The sequence below is a fragment of the Cupressus sempervirens genome, chromosome 8, assembly GCF_028749045.1.
Source record: "Cupressus sempervirens isolate cs-2001-9-10 chromosome 8, ASM2874904v1, whole genome shotgun sequence".
In the NCBI taxonomy this organism is placed as follows: domain Eukaryota; kingdom Viridiplantae; phylum Streptophyta; class Pinopsida; order Cupressales; family Cupressaceae; genus Cupressus; species Cupressus sempervirens.
The window spans coordinates 166,932,180-166,954,109 of record NC_143125.1 but is presented as its reverse complement, the minus strand read 5'-3'; the positions used below and the strand labels follow the sequence as shown (position 1 = coordinate 166,954,109).

Below are 21,930 nucleotides of genomic sequence, written 5' to 3'. Positions count from 1 at the left end.
TCCCCAATCCCACAACTTGCTCAACACCAAATTGCAATCTTCAAAGGAAGAAAATGCAAGCACTTAAAAACCCCTTCACATAATATTACCGATCAAAAAAAAAACTTTTGCATAAGGGAAAAGTTTAATGTTACCATATACTTAAGGTTGCCAAGAACTTATTACCTAGTGATGTGGATTTGATAGAGAAGGCCAAAGACTAGTGAATCTACAAACTAGCACATGACATTAATAGAATTCCACATTATCCACCACATTCAGGAGACACACCACTATTGTGGGCGCAGTCTTGGCAGAAGCAATGGATCGAATTTTCAACTTTGAACAAACAAGTGCTTTCCCCAAACCCATAGCTTGCTCAACACCAAATTACATTTTTTAGAGGAACAAAATGCAACCAATAAAAAAACCTTTGCACAAGGGAAAAGTTCCATGTTACTAGATACTAGGAGTTGCTAAGAACATGTTACCTAGGATGCAAATCTGGTAGAGAAGATTAGAGACCAATGAATCTACATACTAGAGTACGATATTGGTAGAAATCCAAATTATCCACCTCATTCAAGCCACATGCCACCATAGGGGAGATCTTGGAACAAGCAACGGGTTGAATTTTCACCTTTGGAGGAATATTAGTAGCAAATTTGGTAGCACAAGAATAGCTCCATCTACTAGAAGCAATTGATTTTATGGGGGAACCCAATCCTTGATAGCCCTGGAAGCAAAAACCCCTTCGCCTCTAGTGTTAAGATCTATAACACCAACTAAAGTCTCCAACCCATGCAATGAAGAGGCAAAGTGGCCTAGAAGAGAAGCCCCCCACTGCCCAGCAAAGTCAACACAAATGTTCAAGTCTAGTTTTGCCAAGTATTTTTGGAGAATACAATTTGCAACATCTAGTGGCTTTTTCTATCAAATGGTGATAGATTAGTTCCTTATCACTCAAGCAAATTGTATTTTCTATATACCACCTTCAATATTCCAAACCTCCATGTCTACTTTCCCTCCCAATGTACTCGTCAGTACATGGAAGAAGCAAATCCAATAGATATACCCATCGAAATGTGAAATAAGGTCGCCCTTTCAATATACTCATTTGTATGTGGAAAAGACATTAAAGCATGAGAGTATATAGGCACATAACACATGCACCAAATGAAGGCTTGTCCTTTCACTATACTCATTTCCACATGAAAGATTTTAAAGAACAAAGAGCGAAGAGATACATGACACAAGTAGCACATGACAATGGTTTACTCTATTAATAATCCCTACTTATATATACACCAAAAAAGAATTAGTCAGTATTTATATCTTGTGATAATGTTAAATAGATAACGAAAGAGAAATGAAAATGATAATAGAAATGTCCTTGCCTCTTCTCATAAACGAATTAGTCAATATTTATATCTTCTGATAATGTCAAATAGATAATGAAAAAAATGATAATCACAATGAAAAAAATGATAATCACAATGTCCTTATTACTTCTACTTATACAAGGTATGTGCTCTGTATAGCAGCTCAATCATAACTTAACCTTGAATACTAAATGCTATAATTTTTATGTATTTACTTATTTTGGTAAACATCACATTTATAGACTGTAAATCCTTCACCATTAAAAAATATTGGTTATAAGTCTATTTTTACTACCATATAAAAAAAATGGTCTCTTGAAAAATCTTGTTAGTTTAGATAAGGAAAAGTCTTCAATGCCATTTCAATCAACGATATGATTTTTAGGATTAAAATATATATGAAATGGAAACTTTGAAACTCAAGGCATTTGTAATTGTTGGTATTGTGTAGAAGTCTAGTTTCCAAAAAGAAAAAAGAAAATGCAATAGAAAAGTTGACCTAGTGACCTAGGCATAATGGTAAAAATATTGATGTACATATTTGTATACTTTTAAAAAATTAATTCAAAATTTTAGATTATGAACAAAACAAAAAGAAGCAAGATTTATACTCTAGACCACCTAAAAATTAAAGGAACCCAAAATAATATGGGGTTATTTGATCATGTCAAATAGTTGGCACTAATATTGACCAACATATGCACTCAATATATTTCACAAAAGACATGATAATGGAATTAATAAATATTTCATTTGAAACCTTAAAATTTTAGAGGATCTTTATAAATTGAAGAGTGGGGGATGAATAATTTACTCAAATGCCAATGATAGTCCCAATAAGGAAATTTGCCAAATAATATGAATACAAAAGGCTCAATGAATACTCAATTCATTTGATCATAACATAGATATTTAATTATATGGAAATGACTTTAAAATTACCTTCTAGATGAATGTTCAACTTCTAATGTAACTTGGAAATATAAAAATAAAATATTTTTCTTTCATATCTAGAATTATTTTCATCATAGATTTCAAATTACATCAAATTTTCTAGGTAACAATTTTTAATTTGATTGGTTAAACACAAGGACCTTAGTCTGGTGAATACAAGGTGAGGCCTAAAATTCTTGGCATGAAGGCACAACTACCAAAACGCACTAGAATAGTAAGCCAACAAGGCCTAGAGCCTACAAAACTAGCCCAAGAGGGGCATGGACCTCACAGGCACAATAACTCAACAAAAGCACAAAGCTCGTGTACATGAAAACCCAATCGAAGCACAAAACTCGTGGGAACATCTACCCACCTAGGCACCATCACATGCATGAAAACATCTAGAATCATTGGCATATACACCACAAGCAGCAAGGAAGGCAGAAGACTACAATCACAAATAGCCCACCAAGTATATGAGCTTTGGTGGCAATATCATTGCAAGACTATGGGATAGAGCCATGCCATGCAAGGCCACAATCAAGGAATCTTACCCTTGGCATGAATGCACAACACAACTCGACAAAGGCCAAAACTAAGGCATAGTAGTTTGGCTAGGGAACAAAGCTCATGAGTAGGATAGTCCATCAAGGGCAGAAAGCTCATAAGCATGATATAGCCCATCAAGGGCACAAAGCCTACAAGCACTAGTCCAATAAAGGGAATATCAAGCTAGTGCTTGCAAAGCCACGGACAAGAATGTCACAACAATCAATGAAGACACAAGCCTACAATCACAAAAGCCTAGCAATAGTGTGAACTTAGTCACAATATTAATAGTACCACAACTTAACCACCACACTTTAGAATGAACCCCATGTTAAGAGCATATTACAAGCCTAAAATGTCATGATTATTCAATTAAATTTATTTTATTTTTTAAATTGAACTACCTTTTACATTAATATCCTATTATAGACTTAAAAACTATATATAATGAATGTAATAATTAAGTTTTTAGTTTTAAAACTATATATAATGAATGTAATAATTAAGTTTTTAGTTTTAAAACTATCTTTAAATTTAGATAAAATTTTATCATGAGGAAACATCATATATGTTTTTAAATAAATCTAATAATTAGACATTTATAACCAAATTTAAATTTTTATACAAATATATGGGCTATATTAGAACCAATAAATCTAATAAACAAATATTAGAACTTATAGGCACATTTTTTTTAAACCATCTCAAATTCTATGACTTGTCATTTATCTCATCGAAAAGTTTGCCAAACTAAGAAAAGGTGTATCATAACATTGTAAAACTGAAACTATTGCATAAAAGCCACACAAACTATCATATTATATCATATTGATATAACTTGAACAATTCTATTCAAACAATTCATAGATTTGATTATGTGGAGAATTTTTAAACAAACATTTTATATTGCACTACATGATCCATCATCAAATATTTTTTCTTGTACTCTCATTGATATGTTGATATTTAGAAATTATCTCCACGATCAAATCTAGAAATTGTCTCTACATACATATAAATTGTGTAAATCTAATAGCTCTAATATAATGACATTTTTTTATTTCTAAAGTATATCATTAATTTGATTAATATATATGCATATTATAAGCACCTTATTAGTTTCTAACTAACCATGCTTTAAGATAAATTCCCTTAAATTTGACAATAAATATAGTAACACTTTTCAATTTCCCAAGTGTAATAAATTTGATGATATATATAAAAGAGGAGTGCCTCATTAGTTTCTAACATATCGGGCTTAAAGGTGAATACCCGTAAGTTTGACAATAAACATAGTAACTTATGCCCACTTTTTTAATTTCCTTCAGTATCATAAATTTGATGAATATATATGCATATTATGAGTGCCTTGTTAATTTCTAACATGACTAGTTTTAACGTAAATAGGCTTTACGATAGATATCCTAAGTTTGAAAAGGGCTAAGAAATTTGCATGTTAAAAAGAAAGGATATATAGATAAAGAGTTTGTCATCTTAATGTTTCGCCGTCTTAGTAAATACAAATATCAAAGAATCTTAAAGGAGGTTGATGGTGATATATGAATGAATAGATGTTAAAGGGGCTTATAGTAATATATAAATCCTAAAGCACGCTTATGGTGATTGATATATAAATGAATAGAAGGGCTTTTGACTGGATTTATTTTGAATATACATAATGACAGAATTCTAAAGAAATTAATCTTCAAAAGCATAGGGAATTGTACTGATATATTTGCTTAAGCTCGTCTATTATTTAAAAAATTGTCTAAAAATGGTCTAAGAATGTCTCGTCCATTTAAAAAACAAAAACATTTTACAATCAAATGTCAAATAATAAGACTGAACACCACAAAGGAAAATTACACAGTAATCTACGGTTGAGTCGACTGGGGACTTGCATAACTTAGAAATGCTTCAATTCAGAATTGCAAGAATTGACGACAGAATAATCCTTAGAATCCATTAAAAACTTGGAATACTGAGCAAAAATAAATTAATTAAAAGAGACTGCTTAGATAATATGGTATCCAATGTAGGGAGTGGCACCTTGCATGTAATGCACTGCAAACGCTAGTATAAATATTGCTTGTAATGCTGTTGTGTTTTTATTTTTGAAATAATATAAAAAAGATCAATAGATATCATTATTAAGACAATTAAAAAAAACTAAGTCAGTTTCTGTTTTTAGAAGCGAATCAACATCATTTGAAAACAAATAAATCCAATTTTTGCTTATATGGTAGGTCTACTTTTTATTTTTCTCACATTTTGCTGACCTCCTAGAGACTGCTATCATTCCAGAATGCCTCTCAAAACAATATAATTATACAAAACATCGATGCTTAGTTTATATAGTGATTCACGTTCATTTGTGATTTATACATGCTGGTAGTTTATATTGCTTAAATATATTTATTAGTATAATCTTTTGCCTTGAATGGCCAGCCATTGTCGATTAGATCATAGGCTCTCTTATACAAGGCCTGCCCTATTCTTCGGAGTTTAGAAGAACTTCTCACCCTTTAGACATCAGTAATTCAGCTTCAAATTGGCCCAACAGGTCAAATCCATGACCAAGGATTCCATTATGGAAAACCCTAAACTGCTACAAGATTTTACCCTCGAAAGCTGTAAATATTACAGAAGCTCCATTTATACTCCGCCATGCAAGAATCACAGATGCATACACATCTGCAAGAGCTTACCCCTATTAGTTATCTTTGGCAAGAGAAGGTAGGGAATTTGTTGTAATGGAAGCTTCCCGATGCCACTGTTGGAAAATGCTAGAAATAGATGCAACTCGCTAACTATAAATGGACAGAAACTACTACAGTAATGCCCTCTATATCTTCTAGGGATGACCTTGGACATGGTTCAGACTTGGCACATGCACCTCGGGTTTCCACTATTGCTGATTCTAGGATTCCTTGTTCTTAGCGGACTAAGTTGTGCCCCCTTCTTTGTGCACAATCTTCCTTGTGGAAGCTTGTGGTCAACATGTTACAGAAAATGAAGATTTTAATCTAAGTAGGGATTTGGTTTGCATATTCAACAATTGTTGCCATTCCTATCTTCACAATAGGGCCTTGGGCCTGTAGAGCTATTTCATTAAGGATCGGGCTCTTGATTTGTGCCGGGGGTTTCTTCTTCCAATATTTTGATTTCCAAAGGATAGGGATTTCGTGCTTGACAGTGAGTTGTGGTTGCAGGGAGACCACTCTCTTTTGATCAAGCCTTGGCCTCCTTCCATCAACCCTTTTTCCGAATCTATTTAACATCAAACCTGTGGATTACCAACTATCCATCCAATTTTGGGAAGATTCCTTGTAGGAGGCCATAGGCAACTCTATTAGACAATTCTTCAAAGTGGAGTCTTACCACTTCTTACATGGGTCACTCTACCTTCGCTTCTTCATGGCAACATGGTTTTGGGGAGGGACAGACCTTGGTCTAAATTGCTTGACTGAGGGTCTCACCTTTCGATTCAAAAGATACTTTACATCAACCACCTAGTTGCTGATTGTTCACTCTCTCAGTGCAAAAGTATAATTACATGGTGAAGAAATTATGAAGTTCACTTGAATATCCATGTCCCTGGCTCTTTGGTTAAAAACTCAAATACCCCTCTTAGAATTACATGTCTTTTTAGGTTAAAGGGCCTCTATTGGACCTTGCCCCCATTGCTCCATTGAGTCCCATTGAGGAGTCCTATCCATCTCTTTCTTTGGCCAATAGATCTACTTTGCCTTCAGCTTTGGTTCAGCTTTGGCCTACTCATGCGATGGCATTTATTCAGCTTCTCCACTATGTCATTCCATTATTCCTTCTGCACATTGATGGGCCCTCTATGGAGGAAACCTCACCTACTAATTGATCTGTGGTCTTGTATGCTAATATTTCATGTACTACCATACAAAGATGGAAGAAAGGTCACCCCCAATCTCATACTAAAATGTGAAGTGTGAGATTAAACTGGGCTGGCTCTGGGATTGTTTAGAACTTCAACTTTAATCTGGGCCCCAGGGCCCTGTGCTGTTTCTTCTTTAGTTGTAATTGTGTGTGGTATTAGTTTGATTTGTTCTGTCAGACTATTTGGTTTATCCTATATCTCATGTACTTGCTTTGTCTGCCTTCTAGTTGCTCTACTTTACAAGGCTTGGGCCTTTTCAATTCCACTTTTATCATTATCAGAAACAATGACACATCCTCCTCATATTGCTGCATTACTTCACATACTCATATTTTCATATTTTCTACATACAAAACATTCAAACCTGCTCTTTGTACATTTTTGGATATTAAATACTAGAATTAAATTAAATTAAACTCATCTGAAGATTTTACAATTCTTGTGCTAACAATTCTTGCAGTGGATTGAAATTAGTCCAAAAAATACTGACCTGGACGTTACATAGTTCTTTTACCACTAAGCTTCATTTTGTAATGGACTAAAACTCTGAGAGGCTAAAGACCAATCAAAGTATGAAAATGCTCTACTCCTATTTATTGAGGTCTTGCTGTCAATAACTCAAATTTGTTCTAGAATAAACTCCCCGCCAGAAACCTTAAAATCAGAGGGGACTTTCTCCACATTCAAAACTTTGATCTTCCCATCATCCACAAATGCAGACCACCTGTTAGAATGCCAATCAAACAGATCATCTTATTTATTTTCTCGCATTGAGAAGCAGTACTAAACTCCCAAGTTTTTAAAGAAAAATACACAGTGATAACAGAAAGACATTGGCTTAAAAACTTAAATACAAACACAGTGATAACAGAAAGACATTGGCCTAGCATATGGGAATAAGAGCCACAGGATTAACCAATCAGTGTCTTAAAATCAAAGTAACTAAAATTCCATGTTAATAATGTGCAGAAAACAATAAAAAAATTCAGTTAAAATCACGCAAAAGATTGAAAAACACAAGTTTTTTATTATCAGTTAGATTGCATTGAGATGTCATTTCCTATCATTTGAATTTCAATGTACAGCAATATTAAGTTGATATGTGAAATTTATGTTAATCTGGACATTTAGCATCCTATAGGCTTCAGTAATTAAAATCACCAACAAAACATGAACATATTTATCATCCAAGACATTGTTGGAGATACATACCAGAAATAAAGATAAACAGCAAAATAAAATAATGCATAATAAGACACAAAGAACTATCCTGGAAAAAACCTCCACTTGAAGGAAAAGAACCTAGCCACAAATATATCACTTCTATATTAATGCAAGAGCGGAAGACTGCTTTACAATGCCCAAATCTAGGTCAAAACTGAAGCAATGATCATCACCCCTATGATCTGCAGAAAATAAATGAAATATCCATTTCATAGAATACTCAACAAAGAATATCAATCTATTTTGTGAATTCTTTCTTGAAGAATATATAAAACTGCCTTGGCCCTCTATTGTCTTACCATTACAAAGTGAAGACTCTTAATTGTCTTGACTCTTCAATGTCTTGTCTCTTCAAGGTGAGGACCCCTAGTTGTCTTTAATAAAATAGATTATTTATATATATCAAATTTAGAAAAGAAAGATAGCTCCCGGCACTATAACATCAACACTCCCTCTTAGCTAGGGAGGTATCTTTTCAGATAACCATGTCATTGAGTCTCTCAACATGACAACCACAATGACCACACCCATTTGTGGAAAAGATTTTATAACGGAATCTCTCAACATGATAACATCACAAAATCACTCACATGATTTCCACTATGGCTAACTCCCATGTGTGGAAAGAAGCATATACACAAGTTCCCATCACGAAATCACTCAACATGATGTCATCATGGAATCTCTCAACATGATGTCCACCATGGCTACTACCATGTGTCGAAAGAAGCATATACACAAGTGCTCATCACAGAATCACTCAACATGATGTAGTCATGGAATCTCTCGACATGACGTCCACCATGGCTACTCCCATGTGAGAAAAGAAGCATATTCACAAGTGCCCATCACAAAATCACTCAATGTTATGTCATCATGGAATCTCTCAACATGACATCCACCATGGGTACTCCTATGTGTGGAAACAAGCATGTCTCAGAAGGGCTTTCACCTCATATTTCTCCATCTCAAAGAAATATGCATTAAAGAGCATCTCTCAAGAGCTTTCACCTCATATTTCTCAGTCTCAAAGAAATGCGCATTTTAACATATAAATAGAGCAACTGATAATGTGTCATGTCTCCTTTTTAGCAACACAATTCCTACGGTAGATTTGCCTATCATTGACTCTCGTAGGCAAATGATTTTGGAGAGAGAGTCATCTCGTCGCCAGAAGATTGCATTTTGCTACATCCAGTAAATGGGGCCTACATGTTCTAATGATAAATTAAGATTGCACTTTTAATTTAATAAAGTTATTTAATTTTTTTATAAATTTATTTGATAATAAAAGTGCATTATAATAAGATATTATAAAAGACGATTCTAGAAGCTTCCAGTGACTTCTCAAAAAGTGAATAAATGGAGGACAAGAGGCACCCATTTGCACAAGGGTTTTTGTGAATTCGACTTCTATTTCAGATTGGAGCAATTTGTAGTCATTTGGTCTGCAAATTCTCACATTATCCTTGGGAATGAAAACTCCCATGGGTAAGCAATTTTGAGGGTGTGGAATATCATCCGAATTATTGCAAACCGGAGGTGATAAGTCAGTCACTTCACCTGGGCAGAGATTTGTGGCTTAAGGCCAAATTTTGTGGTTTGTTGACATTGGAGAAAGGAATTAACTAGTGCCGAATTGGAGGAACTTGAAGGGAACTGGAAACACATTTGTGATCATCAATCCCCCGTACCTGGTCAAATTTGCAAGTGAATTGTTACCTGGTCTTACCTGCACCCAGATGGCTTAGCCCACATCAGGATTGGCATCTTGGTGGAAGATATGAATTTATATTAAAAGATCGCAATGGAGCAGACTGTAGAGAGAGGGGGAAGAACAGATCGGGGGCAGATTGAGAAGATACAGACCCATCCTCCCGTCCGCTTACCATCAGCAGTGAACAAGCCGATATTAATAAGCGGAAGTTGCGACTTCCTTATTACGGTTCTGGTGTTTCCCTACAGCTTCCGTATATTATTAGGACCCTTTTGAGGAGTATGAGAAATCATAAAAAAATCGCAGGTCGAGAGCTTCTCAGAAGATGATTTTGATTATTGGCAAGGATTTATAAGTTACGGGTCATGGTTGGGGGCAGATTACAGTCGAATGTGCATCCAAGAATGGTCAAACTACTTTGACAGATGGGAACAAATCAGTCGGGACCAGCTTTAAGGGAGAAAGTTGCCAACAGCACTTCATATATGGCTCGAATTACAGGTTTTCGATTTTTCTTTGGTTATTAAAAAAATTATAGATAACTCGTCTTATCCTTTTGCAATCTAGTTTGTGTTTGAACCAGACTTTTTATTCATTCCAAAATGGATTGTTATTGAAAACAAGAAGAACTGATTATTCTGTAACAAGATCTACCCTAAAATAAAATCTTTCTTTCTATCGACATCATCATAATCCATTGAATTTGCTCAGCTAGTTCAACTGGTGAATTCTTGGTATCATTATCTTTTTTGTATGCCAAGTATTTGATAAATTTCCACAGATTAGTATTGTTCTTTAGTGGCCATCGTAGTAAGGGTCATCTCATAATGAGACTCCCACTCGACAGAAACCCCCTCTCAGCAAAGGCAGCATTCTCACACTGGAATGACAGAGAGTTTCACACAGCTTTGATTATCACAATAAATTACAGTTGGCTCCAATGTTTGAGCAAGCAAGGAGCTTTCAAACTCGCATTGCTTCTCAAGTCTGTTGATCCTCTGCAAAGGTATTGGCAATCTCCATCTGCTGCCCAAGCTCCCTCTTAATCTTCTTGGGCCTAAAGAAATCCTCCCTCTTCAGCTCTTTCAAAAAATGCCTCCAAGTCTGCAACTCCAATCTTCACAGCAATACAAATTACTGAACGGTATTGGCTTCTATATATATATATATAGAGAGAGAGAGAGAGAGAGAGAGAAAGAGAGAGAGAGAGATCTTCACACTAATGCTGGAAATATAAAATTCACCTGTTTCTGCAACACTCTGTACTACAGGAATGTGCTGTCTCCCAATGGTCTGCATACACGTCATCTACAAGCAGCAAAGAACACTTCACCACTCACATAATAGACTCAACACATAGCATTAGTTTTTCCAGCATGATATTGTACAGGCGCCCATGGTGAACAACGAATACGATTGTACAGTAGCTAGTCCAAGCAAGCATTACAATCATCAAAAAAACACTAAGACTGTATCGATTTCTGCCGGTGTAGCGCACAGGATAAGAGGAATGCTAACAATGGTTGTTGGGTCTACATTTAGATGGATTGCTCTACTTGAGATTCCAAACCCATCCCCAATCATTCTTGAGCCACAACTCCCACATTGGTACAGGCAGCAAGGACTACTGCCAATTGCATCGCCTCACCTCACCTCACCATCGGTGAACACATTAAGAAAGAGTAAACATCAAAATGTCAACAAATCAAAAAATACCTTTTAAACAACGATGTGAACTAATAAGCTATATTTTTAAAACTTAATGAATCATTCTAATAATTTCCAAAGCTTCAAACAACGAATGCACTATTATTGTCTAAGAAGTGGCTGAAGCTAGACCCTGGAATTCAAAACGGTGCTATAAACATACATGCAAAGTTTAGAATCATGGACAACATACCTGAGGGTGGAGACATCGCACCTGGTTTGTTTGTATGAGTGCCTTTGAATAATGCCGTCTTTTAAAAAAAATTAACCTGCACCCTTGATACCACTAACCATAATCTTTAGCAAACTATGAGAAGTTCTAATTGACCAATTATAGAGTCGTTATCAATGCCCGCCTCCCTTTATCATGCAAACCAAAAAAGTCCTCATTGAAGAGATATATAGATGTCATTCCAGGCAATACATTGGTTTGCTAGTAATGGACAGTCACAATTTTGCCGATGCTATATGCTGCCCTGAATATCTTCACTAACAATATTCTATGCTTGTCAAACAACTACTGCTATCAACTATACTGTCATTTTGTTGAAATCGGATTTCAATATCTGCAAAATCAATAGGTGTGGTTGCACATCTAGGTGAACCTGTTGGAGAAGGAACTGGAGGAGAGGCAAGAATAGGAACAGTTGGCACCTTCCCATCAGGTGGACCTTATGGGAGACAGATATACAAGTCGATGAGACTAATCCTCTGAAACAACAGGAGAGAGCTAAAATGGCCCTCGTTCCTCATCAAATACCACATCACGGCTGAAGATGAGACAATTAGTCTCGATGTCAACCAAGCGGTAGGCTTTGTGATTATCACTATAGCCAATTAGTATGAATTTCTAGCTCTTGGCATCTAACTTGGTGCATTTAGCATTAGGGATCCAAACAAATGCAATGGAGCCAAAAACTTTGAGATCATTGATTCTAGGTTTGTGGCCTAACCAAGCCTCTTTCAGAGTTTGCTTCTTGATAGCTGTTGTAAGAAACTAATTGAGAAGATAGACAACAATGTGGACAACTTCGGCACAAAATTTCCTGGGAACATGCTTGTGGTAATATTGCTATCAAGATTCAATTGTGTAGCTTTTGAGTCAAACTCATTGACCCATGTTTCATGAGTAGTGGTTTACACAAACCCATCTCTCATGGTAATGAATGGAACACTTACACTCATTGGATCTAGGTGATGCTCACAGAGGTGAAGCACCGAAAATGGGACACTTAACATGCATTGGATCTAGGTGATGCTCACAAAGATAAAGCACCAAGACTTGTCCATTCATTGCCATGAGAGATGGGTTTGTGTAAACCACTCCTCATGAAGCATGAGTCAATGAGTTCGACTCAAAAACTATACAATTGAATCTTAATAGTAATATCACAATTTGATTTGTTGTCGAAAATATGGTACTTATCAACATGCTTGTGTTCAAGCATAGACCGGGCTATTTTAGTGATTATGCAGTTTTAACGCTCAACGACAACATTTTGCTAAGAGGTGTAGGGTGTTGTTAATTGGTGTGTTATGCCATGTTGATCACAGAAATAGAAGGTAGAGGAACAAAACTCTTTCCCATTGTCAATTCTAAGAGTAATAATATATCGGCGAGACTCTTTCTACAAATGATTTGTACTTTTGAAATATAACAAACACCTTTGATTTTTCATGAAGAAAGTACACCCACATTTTACAACTAAAAACATCAAAAAAGTAAAAAAATGCCTAGACCCAATAATAGGAGTGGCCATAGGTCCACAAACATTAGCATGACCAATTGTAATACCTTTGAAGCTCTCTAGGAGTTGTCATTGAAAGGACTACAATATTACTTCCCAGCCTAACATGCTCTACAAACTCCAAGATTCTTGATTTGAATCTCTAATAGTCCCATGAGAAGATCTTCTTGAACAAGCTGAGAAAGCTGAGAAAGATAGTGCATATTTAAGTGCACCCACTGCTACAGTGTACTAATAGAGGAGCAATGGGTTGTCGTAGTGTGAGGCCTCACCCCAACCTGTCATAGCATTGATATTGTATTTCCATTTTGTTACCTAGGACTGGATATCTCGACATATATTTTGATACTTGATGGACAGTAAATTTTGCTACTTAGCTGATGATATTTACCTTGTGATTTTCCATTATGATATGTACTAGGACATAACTGGCATAGTGGATGAATTAATGGATATTTATTCAGTACTTCATTATTATGTTAGAAATGGGTTTTACTGTGATTCTAATGCTTAATGTGCTCTTGTTAAGGAAGTTAGTAATGTACAGTTTTGAAGGCTAATGATTAAATGTTTATATGTAAATGATAGAAATGGGGAGTTAATTATGAAATGCGTTATATGCAAATTGTAGGATAATGAAATTATCATGTATCTTTATTTTCATATGTGATTTATATATATATATGGCTTTTCATTGGACTACTGATGCTTGAGTTTAGCGTGCAGTAACGAGGAAACAAGGTACAACCACATGTTAAAATGATACTGCCAAGGTGAATTTTTATAAGATTCGTAAACCTCGTTGTGATGTATTTGTTTTATAAACATGAGTTGTATGTGTGTAGTATGTATTTTTTGTGTAGATTTTGAACGTGTCATGTGTGATGTATAGTGAATTTTGTGTGTGTCACTTGACACTTGTACTCGTTATGTAAAAATGACATGTTCTTTGATGATGGATCATGTGGCCACCTTATCCCGAGTTAAATGCCTTAATTGAGAAATTTGACTTATTGCCTTAAATTAGTAAAGAGAACAAGGTGACCACCATAGGAAATTTGAAATTTGAACTTACCTAGCATTGTGAGGGCCATAAAGTAGCTCTAAAGTGAATTTGTGATAAAAATAAACCCTACCCATGTTAATACTTTAAGTTAAGGGGCTAATAATCACCACTAGGGTGCCTAGAAGACCTAGGAGACCCCAAAAAGAATGCATTTTATATTGAATCCGAAAATGTGAATGATATATAGAGGCATGGCCAAATTAGAAACTCACTTGGCCATTCTCTATCTTTAGAGACAACTAGGGTTTGGAGGAAGAGGATAAAGAGCTCTACTACAACTTTTCATTTGCCATTGTTTGGAGTGAGTTTGGTATCCATGATCCATGGTGTTCTTCATTTGCATGTAGAGTTGATATGATGTTCTTCATTCCATGGTAAATTTGGTGTATTGTAAATGTGGTTTGTGAAAAAGGCTCTTTTTGTTTGAGTGTTGCATGTGCGAAGTTTATGTGATTTCTTCCTTGAATGTTGTTTTGATTCATGTTGTGTGTTTGTGTAATGGGTGTGAAGCATCACTCACCCTTGGGAGGGAAGAGATGCTTGGGTGAAGGGGTGAGTTGGACTGACTCGTGTAGTTGAGGAACTCTCCCATGTGTGGAGATGATTTTTATGTGTTCAATGGAATGTGGACTTCTTTTTTACTTGCATTTTGGGAGGTATAAGGAGGTGTGTGAAGAGGGAAGTCATTGTAAGCCTCAAAAGGGCATGTTGATAATGAGAATATGTGCATATTTGTGAATCATAGTTTTGGAAATCCTCCTCATGGAGAGAGCCCACCTTCACCCTATAACTTGATTCAATTGTTAAATCTCCAAGCCTTGGGTTGGGTTGTCTTGTAATGTATTGTGTAGTGTTTTGTTATATTGTTGTGATCATGCATGTTATGTGAATATGTAGTGTGCAACCATTTATGCCTTGTTTCCCCAAGCTCGGGGGTAGCCTCCTTGAAGCCTAGGTTGGGAGGTGAGCCTCCATGGTTCCCCATTTTTGTCTCTCTTTTGCAAGTTCTTACTTGATGATCTTGGAAGCTTGAAGCTCGTGTAATTTTTTCCATTTCATAGGAGAAGAGGACGCTATTATTTTTGTATCAAAATGGAGGGCAAATCCAACCTGTTATGTGATTATATTGTGTTGGGAGAATGTTGTCTTGCTCTTCCATTTTTCAATAGAGAGATTGTGAGTCATCTATGTAGTGAGAAAAGATATTTCTATTGTGTATGTCTCAAAATAATGTCTTCACCACCCTATTTTCATGTATGATAAGAATGTAGTATGGAAGGAATGAAAAAACTTGAAAGAAATTTTTGTTGAATTGTAGTTGTAGTTTCATTTTCTTGGATATGAACATGATGAAGAAAAGAATTAAGTGTCATGGAAGACATTAGAAGGATGAATAGGAGATTATCATTTTGCTATTCTTATTTCCTCAAGTCTCATATGTATAATCTAGATACATTTGTGTTTAATCTCGAATCATATCAAGTGTAGGATTTGTTGATAAATAAAAATGAATTCGTAGACATGATGAGTACCTCACAATAAAATTGGAATAATGGAAGTTCATGAAGTTACAAGCAAAAGATTGTATTATGTCTCATGCAAAAGTATCTTGCAATTTAATTTGATAGTATTAAGCAATTTGTTATATTTTAATCATAGATTTCATTAAATTCATAATGTAATGTTCAAACTATGACAATTCAATTATAAGTAACCATAGAGAAATTGTGCAGCAAATAAAGCAATGAACTCAACCTAGAAGCAAAGTGCCTGTAGATGAATATTTAGTTTCTGGTAAATGTATGGGCAAAACCAAATAATGTCTCATCCAATACAAGTCAATAAAATAATAGACCCTGAATATAATAATAATATCTTGAAATTGATAAGTTCGAAATAAATCATTTCCATCATCTTCCCCATTAATAAAGTGTTAGACTTGAGTGATGAAATCCTTGATTCATGATAGGACCCTATACAAAAGATATATATATATTTAAAAAAAGAAGAAAAGAAAGAAATCTTTTTTAATCCTAAACTGACCTAACATAATAAATAAGGAAATAAACTTATGTCCTAGCCCATTTCCTCTTCCCTAAGCGTATCACATCACATTCTATCCAAAAAGTAACCCCAAGTAAAAAAAATTAAATAGGTAAAAAAGATGGGATGCCCCTAGGCGGCCATGTGAATGGTTGACCTTGGGGAATGAAACAAAACAATTATGCTAAGTCTGACATGGGCAGACTTCCTCCCTAGGCGCCTAGCTTGGGAGATGTTAAAAATAAATAACATAAAAAAAAAAACAAATCAGCACTTATACCCACGCCTAGGAAAAAGTGGGAGTACTTAGGAAAAATCTCAAGTAGCTTTTAAACTGTTTCTTGCAACTACATTGGAAAAATGAAGGTACCCACGTCCACCTACCTCAAGCTGATCCCAAGGCAGCAAGTGGGTTGAGTAATGATTTCCTTTTTGTTTAAAAACAATATAAAAACCAGTGGGGAGTTTCTTAAGTGTCCCGTCTTGGTTAAGATGTCTTTCACGCACACCTAGGGAGTAAACGTTTGGAGGCAGGCAGTGTTAGCAAAAAAGAAATTGCATTTGACTTAGATTAGTGTAGGAAGTTTTAGTGGAATGTGACCCCATGAGTTAGGAAATCGACTTGGGAAGGGAGATAGGTTGAATTAATAAATATAGAGGATGAGACATGAGCGGTATGGGTTAGATGTGCTAATAGGACATAAAATTAGTTAGATAGTACTTAGGATATTTTGGTTAAGGTGGGAGGTTTTTAGTATTATGCTAAGTATAGAAGATGTTAAGTCTAGAATAGTTTTAGGAAGATTATTTTGGGAAATGTAATGTATATTGCTTGGATTAATATTTGTTAAGGGTAGCATAGGAAGATAAGTAAATAGGATTAGGCGATAGTTTGATCTAATTATTAATTGAACATTATTGCAAATATAATAGTTTTAATTTAATGTTAAATAATAATGATGTTAGCAATTAAAATAAAAGATGTATATTAAGAATAGAAGGTATAGGTGTTTTAAAAATAATAATTATAATAATAATTAAATAATAATAATAATAATATTAATATAATGATAATCCTAATATTAATGGAAATAAAATGATTAATTGATAAAACATCTTCTCGTTGCAATCCTTAGATCTTTTACCACTACATTGACACAAATTGAAAATTTACTTGCACATCAAAGTGTCTCTTATTGGGTGCAGATGATTAAGGGCTCATAAACATAACACCTTAACGTAGTTTTGCATTCAGTAACTAGCAACCAGGTGACCACCTCATAGGGAACTTGAAATCCAAATTCCGAGTAAAACAAACTTCGTTCCATCACCTTACTTCATCACCTCCAAGTTTAAGGATAGGTTGTGTATCTTATCTTCAGTTCTCTCTCCTGTTTCAAAAAAAAATTAGTTGTGTTTTTGCCTTATAAAAATTTTGGGCATGACATGTAGCAAGCTCCTAAGAATCCCCAAAGTCACCAAGTCTGAGAAGACCATGATCTTCAACACCAATGGCAACTATAGACCAAGTTTCCCAATCAATGATATTGTGCTCAAGTGAATTGAATCTCACGTCAAGACAAGAAGAATGTCTCAAAATTTGACTAATGGATACAAGATTAAGTTCCATGCCTATAACATACTACACATCAAGGAAAATTAGTTTCCTAAAATCTGGATATTGCCTCTTTCGACAATGATTCAGTCTTCTCCTCCAAAGATAACTGCATCTGAAAATGGATGGAAGCCTGTTAACCAATCTTGGTGATAAATGAAGTGATGAGAGGCGCTTGAATAAATATACCATGCAGAGGATTTTACATGATCTATAAGTCTTTTAGCCACAAAGGCTTAAAAGGTAGATCCACCCGATTCAGTGTACTCTATAGCATGCACTTGAGGTTGTGAAATAGATTGCTTGGCTTGAGTAGCTAAGCATTTATGATATTCCAACCTCATATGACCGAACTTATGGCAGTAGTTGCGCTGAACATTTTTTTAGGGCCTCCTAATGACTGAGTAGAAGGATTTTTTCTAAGAAGATGAGAGAACAAACAGTGACATGTAGATTTAGCTAAAAAGGCTTGGCAATTAGATAATGAGCCACTGCCAAATTGTTATTTCCAGCGATCTTGTTGTAGAAGCATTTTACAAAGATTAGAAAATAAAATACCAAAATCAGCAGGAGCAATGTTGCGAGTTTCAAGAAAGTGCTCCTAGGAAGATGGGAGACTGTTCAAAGCGATTACACCATATCTTCTTCCATTTTGCGTCCACTGGCTTCCAACTGATCACAAATAAGATATATCCTTGATTTTATTGAGATGCTCCTATAGGGGTACCCAATCATCCATCGTGATCAAGAAGAGCATGTTCTTCAAATAGATGAATGGCGTTTGTCCAAGGTTTGACAAGCATGCCAGCTTCTCGATTCTACTCATCAAATTTATCCTCCTTTCTGCCTACTTCCTCTCGATGTTAGTCATGCCCAACACAATGTTGTCAAGACATCTATACTCAAAAAAATTCATCATGTGTTGCATCTAGGTATTGTAGTTTTGCAGTTAAATTTTTGGCAGCCTTCCAACAAAATCTTGGTCAAAGTTGTCATTGCACGTTTTTGGAGACAAGAAACAAGAAGACTAGATGGCTGAATGCACAAATTTGATTGTGCAGATAACATAGTCAAGTACAGGCATCAATGTCAACGTGAATCTATTGGCACAAAACTCAAAGGCACAAAACAAAGACACCAAGAAAATTTTGAAGATAACCAAATTGAGGTCTTGAAAGCCCCACCAAGAATTTTGACAAGCACAAAATTCAAGGCACAAAAAACAAGACACCCAGAAAATTCTGAAAGCAACCTAGTTGAGATTTATTAAAACCCACAAAGAATCTGAAATCAAATTTTGAATATAATATGAAAGTTGAGAGTTTCAAACAAAGCCCTAGTCAGCTACAAAAATCTTCAAAAAGATGGCAAAAAACAGATTGTAGGAATAATGCAAGCCTTAATTAAACAACTTCAGACAAACTGTGACAGAAAAACAACAGTCGTTTTTGCAGCAGAGACAACCTCAGAAACAACCAGAAGCAAGAGCGACCATAAGAATTATGGAAAAAAATGCCTCGACAATTCCTGTGAGAAAAAAAAGTGGGTTGATACATAGATGGAAAACTCGCCGAGTACTCGGCGAGTTTTTAAAACTCGCCGAGTTTCCTAGCTCGGCGAGTTTTTAACTAGTTAACTCGCCGATTTAAAAACTCGGCAAATTGGTAAAAACTCGCCGAGTAATCGGCGAGTAGTCGGCAAAAACTCGGCGAGTTTTTCCTAAAAACTCGCGGTTTACTGGTGAACGCGGCCTGTGAGGATTTAAGCGGCAGTGAGTGTGTTTTTTCTCATTCTTTCTTGTATTTGCATTGTTTAGAACCTTGAGGAGTGAAGAGAAGAAGGTTTGGAGGCATTCTTGGCTGATTGCAAGTGATTCAAGGCGGATTTGAGTGGATTGTAGAGGATTCTAACCGATTTTAGAAGACAAATTTCTTTCCAGGTATGTTCATCTTATCATAGTTTGAAAACTTTTTATAGTTTTATAACAAATGTTCTTTTGTTTTTGTTGTTTTTTGTAAATGTTTTCAAATCATTTAAAATCATTTTGAATCATTTGAAACCCTAGCTTCTAAGGATATGGTTGAAGTTTGTTGTTTGCTAAGGATATGGTTCAAGTTTGAAGTTTGAATCATTTGAAACCCTAGCTTCTAAGTTCTAACTTTGTTTATTCATTTCTCTATATATTTATGTGTAGGGCAACGGTCAACCATTAAAAAAATGACAAACCCACAAGAAGAGTGGCCACAAACACCATGCCCATCTGGATATATAGGCACTCGACCTAAAAATGCAAGAGATAAGGCATGGCGGTATGCCTATGAAGCTCCAAATCCAAATGATATTGGGAAGGTGATATGCATTCCCTGTGAGAGAATTATTTCTGGAGGCATAAACCGCCTCAAATACCACCTTGCAGGCATAAAGAAACATGACTCAAATCCTTGTCTCAAGGTAACTGATGAAGAAAAAAGATTCATCCATGCCCTACTTGCAGCTGCTGAAGAGAAAAAATTGAATAGGGAGAGGGCAAAAATAGCTATGAGGGCAGCCATAGCTGAATCTGAAGGAGCTCCTTTTGATATGCAAGAGGAAGAAGAAGCACTTGAGAACATACCTGGATCTCTTCGTGGCTCACGGATCCGCAAACAAAATTTCTCTTTTACCGGTTCCACTTCTTCTACATCTCCTACTTCTTCATCATCACCATCTAGATCCCCATCAGGGATAGGTGGTTATTTTGTGCCCAGGAACACACCTGGAGCACAGCCATCATTAGAGGGCACTGCATGGTTTAAGGAGGTGCATGAGCAAACTGATATTGCAGCAGCTGATTTTTGGTTTTTCAACAATATCTCAATGAATGCCGCTGATAGTCCCTATTGGGTCAATATGGTGAATGCAATGACAATATCAAGCAAAGGGTACAAGCCGCCTAATCGCAAGGATATGAGTGGAAGGTTAGTATTTTACTATTTAGTAATTGTAAATAATTGAGATTCACTTTAGTTCATTGTTATATTTTAAATCTTAATTGTTATAACTTATTTCCTAATTTTTTACTAACACTTACACTTTATTTAATATTACACTTAAATTTTGTAGGTTGCTTGACAAAGCGGTTGGTAGGGCAAGATTGTTGATAGAAGACCAAAAGAAAGAGTGGAAGAAGTATGGCTGCACCATTTTATCTGATGGGTGGACAGATGGAAGAAGTAGAACCATTATTAACTTCTTGATTGCTTGCAAAGATGATGTGGTGTTTTGGAAATCTGTCGATGCCTCCAACAAAGTGAAAAATGCAGCCACATTGGCTTTAATGTTGGAGAATGTTGTCATGGAGGTGGGAATAGAGAATGTGGTGCAAATAATCACAGATAATGCAGCAGCATATGTGGCAGCAGGTAGATTTAATTTTTTATATTTGAATCAATATGAATCATGAATGTAATGCTATGGTATTATTCAATTTAGATTTGATGTAATTTGTAAATACTAAATATGGAAAGTTTGTTACTGATTATTGATTTTTTGCTAATCTTTTAGGTAGAATCCTCCAAGAGAGGCATCCCACACTTTTTTGGTCACCTTGTGCAGCACATGTCCTTGACCTTCTTTTGGAGGACATAGGAAAACTTGATTGGGTGAGTCCAGTTGTGGAAGATGCTAGGCGAGTCACGAAATATATCTATAATCACCCATGGGTTCTCAGTTTGATGAGAAAAGCCACTAAAGGCAAAGATTTGATGAGACCTGCTATGACAAGGTTTGCAACGGTCTTCTTGACGTTGCAAAGTATTCTTGACCACATATTGGCTTTGAAGCAAATGTTTGTGTGTGCTGATTGGGTTGCTTCACCTTACTCAAAGAAGCCCGAAGGAGAAGCTGTGGCACGAATAGTCTTTGATGATAGCTTTTTTGCAAAGGCTAAGGAGATTGTGGAGGTAACTTCATTATATTTTTAGACTTTTAGTTTATTCAAGTTTCATTTTCAATTCATAACTTACTATGTTATTAACTAATTTGTATTTTTCAAATTTCAAATGTAGATGTC

The 21,930-nt window shown here is 35.5% G+C and overlaps 2 protein-coding genes across 2 annotated transcripts in view; one reads left to right on the top strand and one right to left on the bottom strand.

The window, feature by feature from the left end:
* Positions 1 to 7,137: 7,137 nt before the first annotated feature.
* The window catches only part of PRXIIF (peroxiredoxin IIF), a 48,385-nt gene continuing 33,592 nt past the window's right edge, over positions 7,138 to 21,930 (bottom strand). The window contains exon 5 of the mRNA XM_089797127.1: positions 7,138 to 7,483. Coding sequence (XP_089653253.1) covers positions 7,378 to 7,483 — 106 coding nt within the window. The 3' untranslated portion in view covers positions 7,138 to 7,377. The remainder of the gene's footprint in view (positions 7,484 to 21,930) is intronic.
* Positions 20,460 to 21,841, top strand: LOC149542081 (uncharacterized). The gene is made up of 3 exons (XM_089796505.1): positions 20,460 to 20,836; positions 20,982 to 21,280; positions 21,423 to 21,841. The coding sequence occupies exons 1-3, from the start codon at positions 20,460 to 20,462 to the stop codon at positions 21,839 to 21,841; spliced, it is 1,095 nt and encodes a 364-aa protein (XP_089652631.1).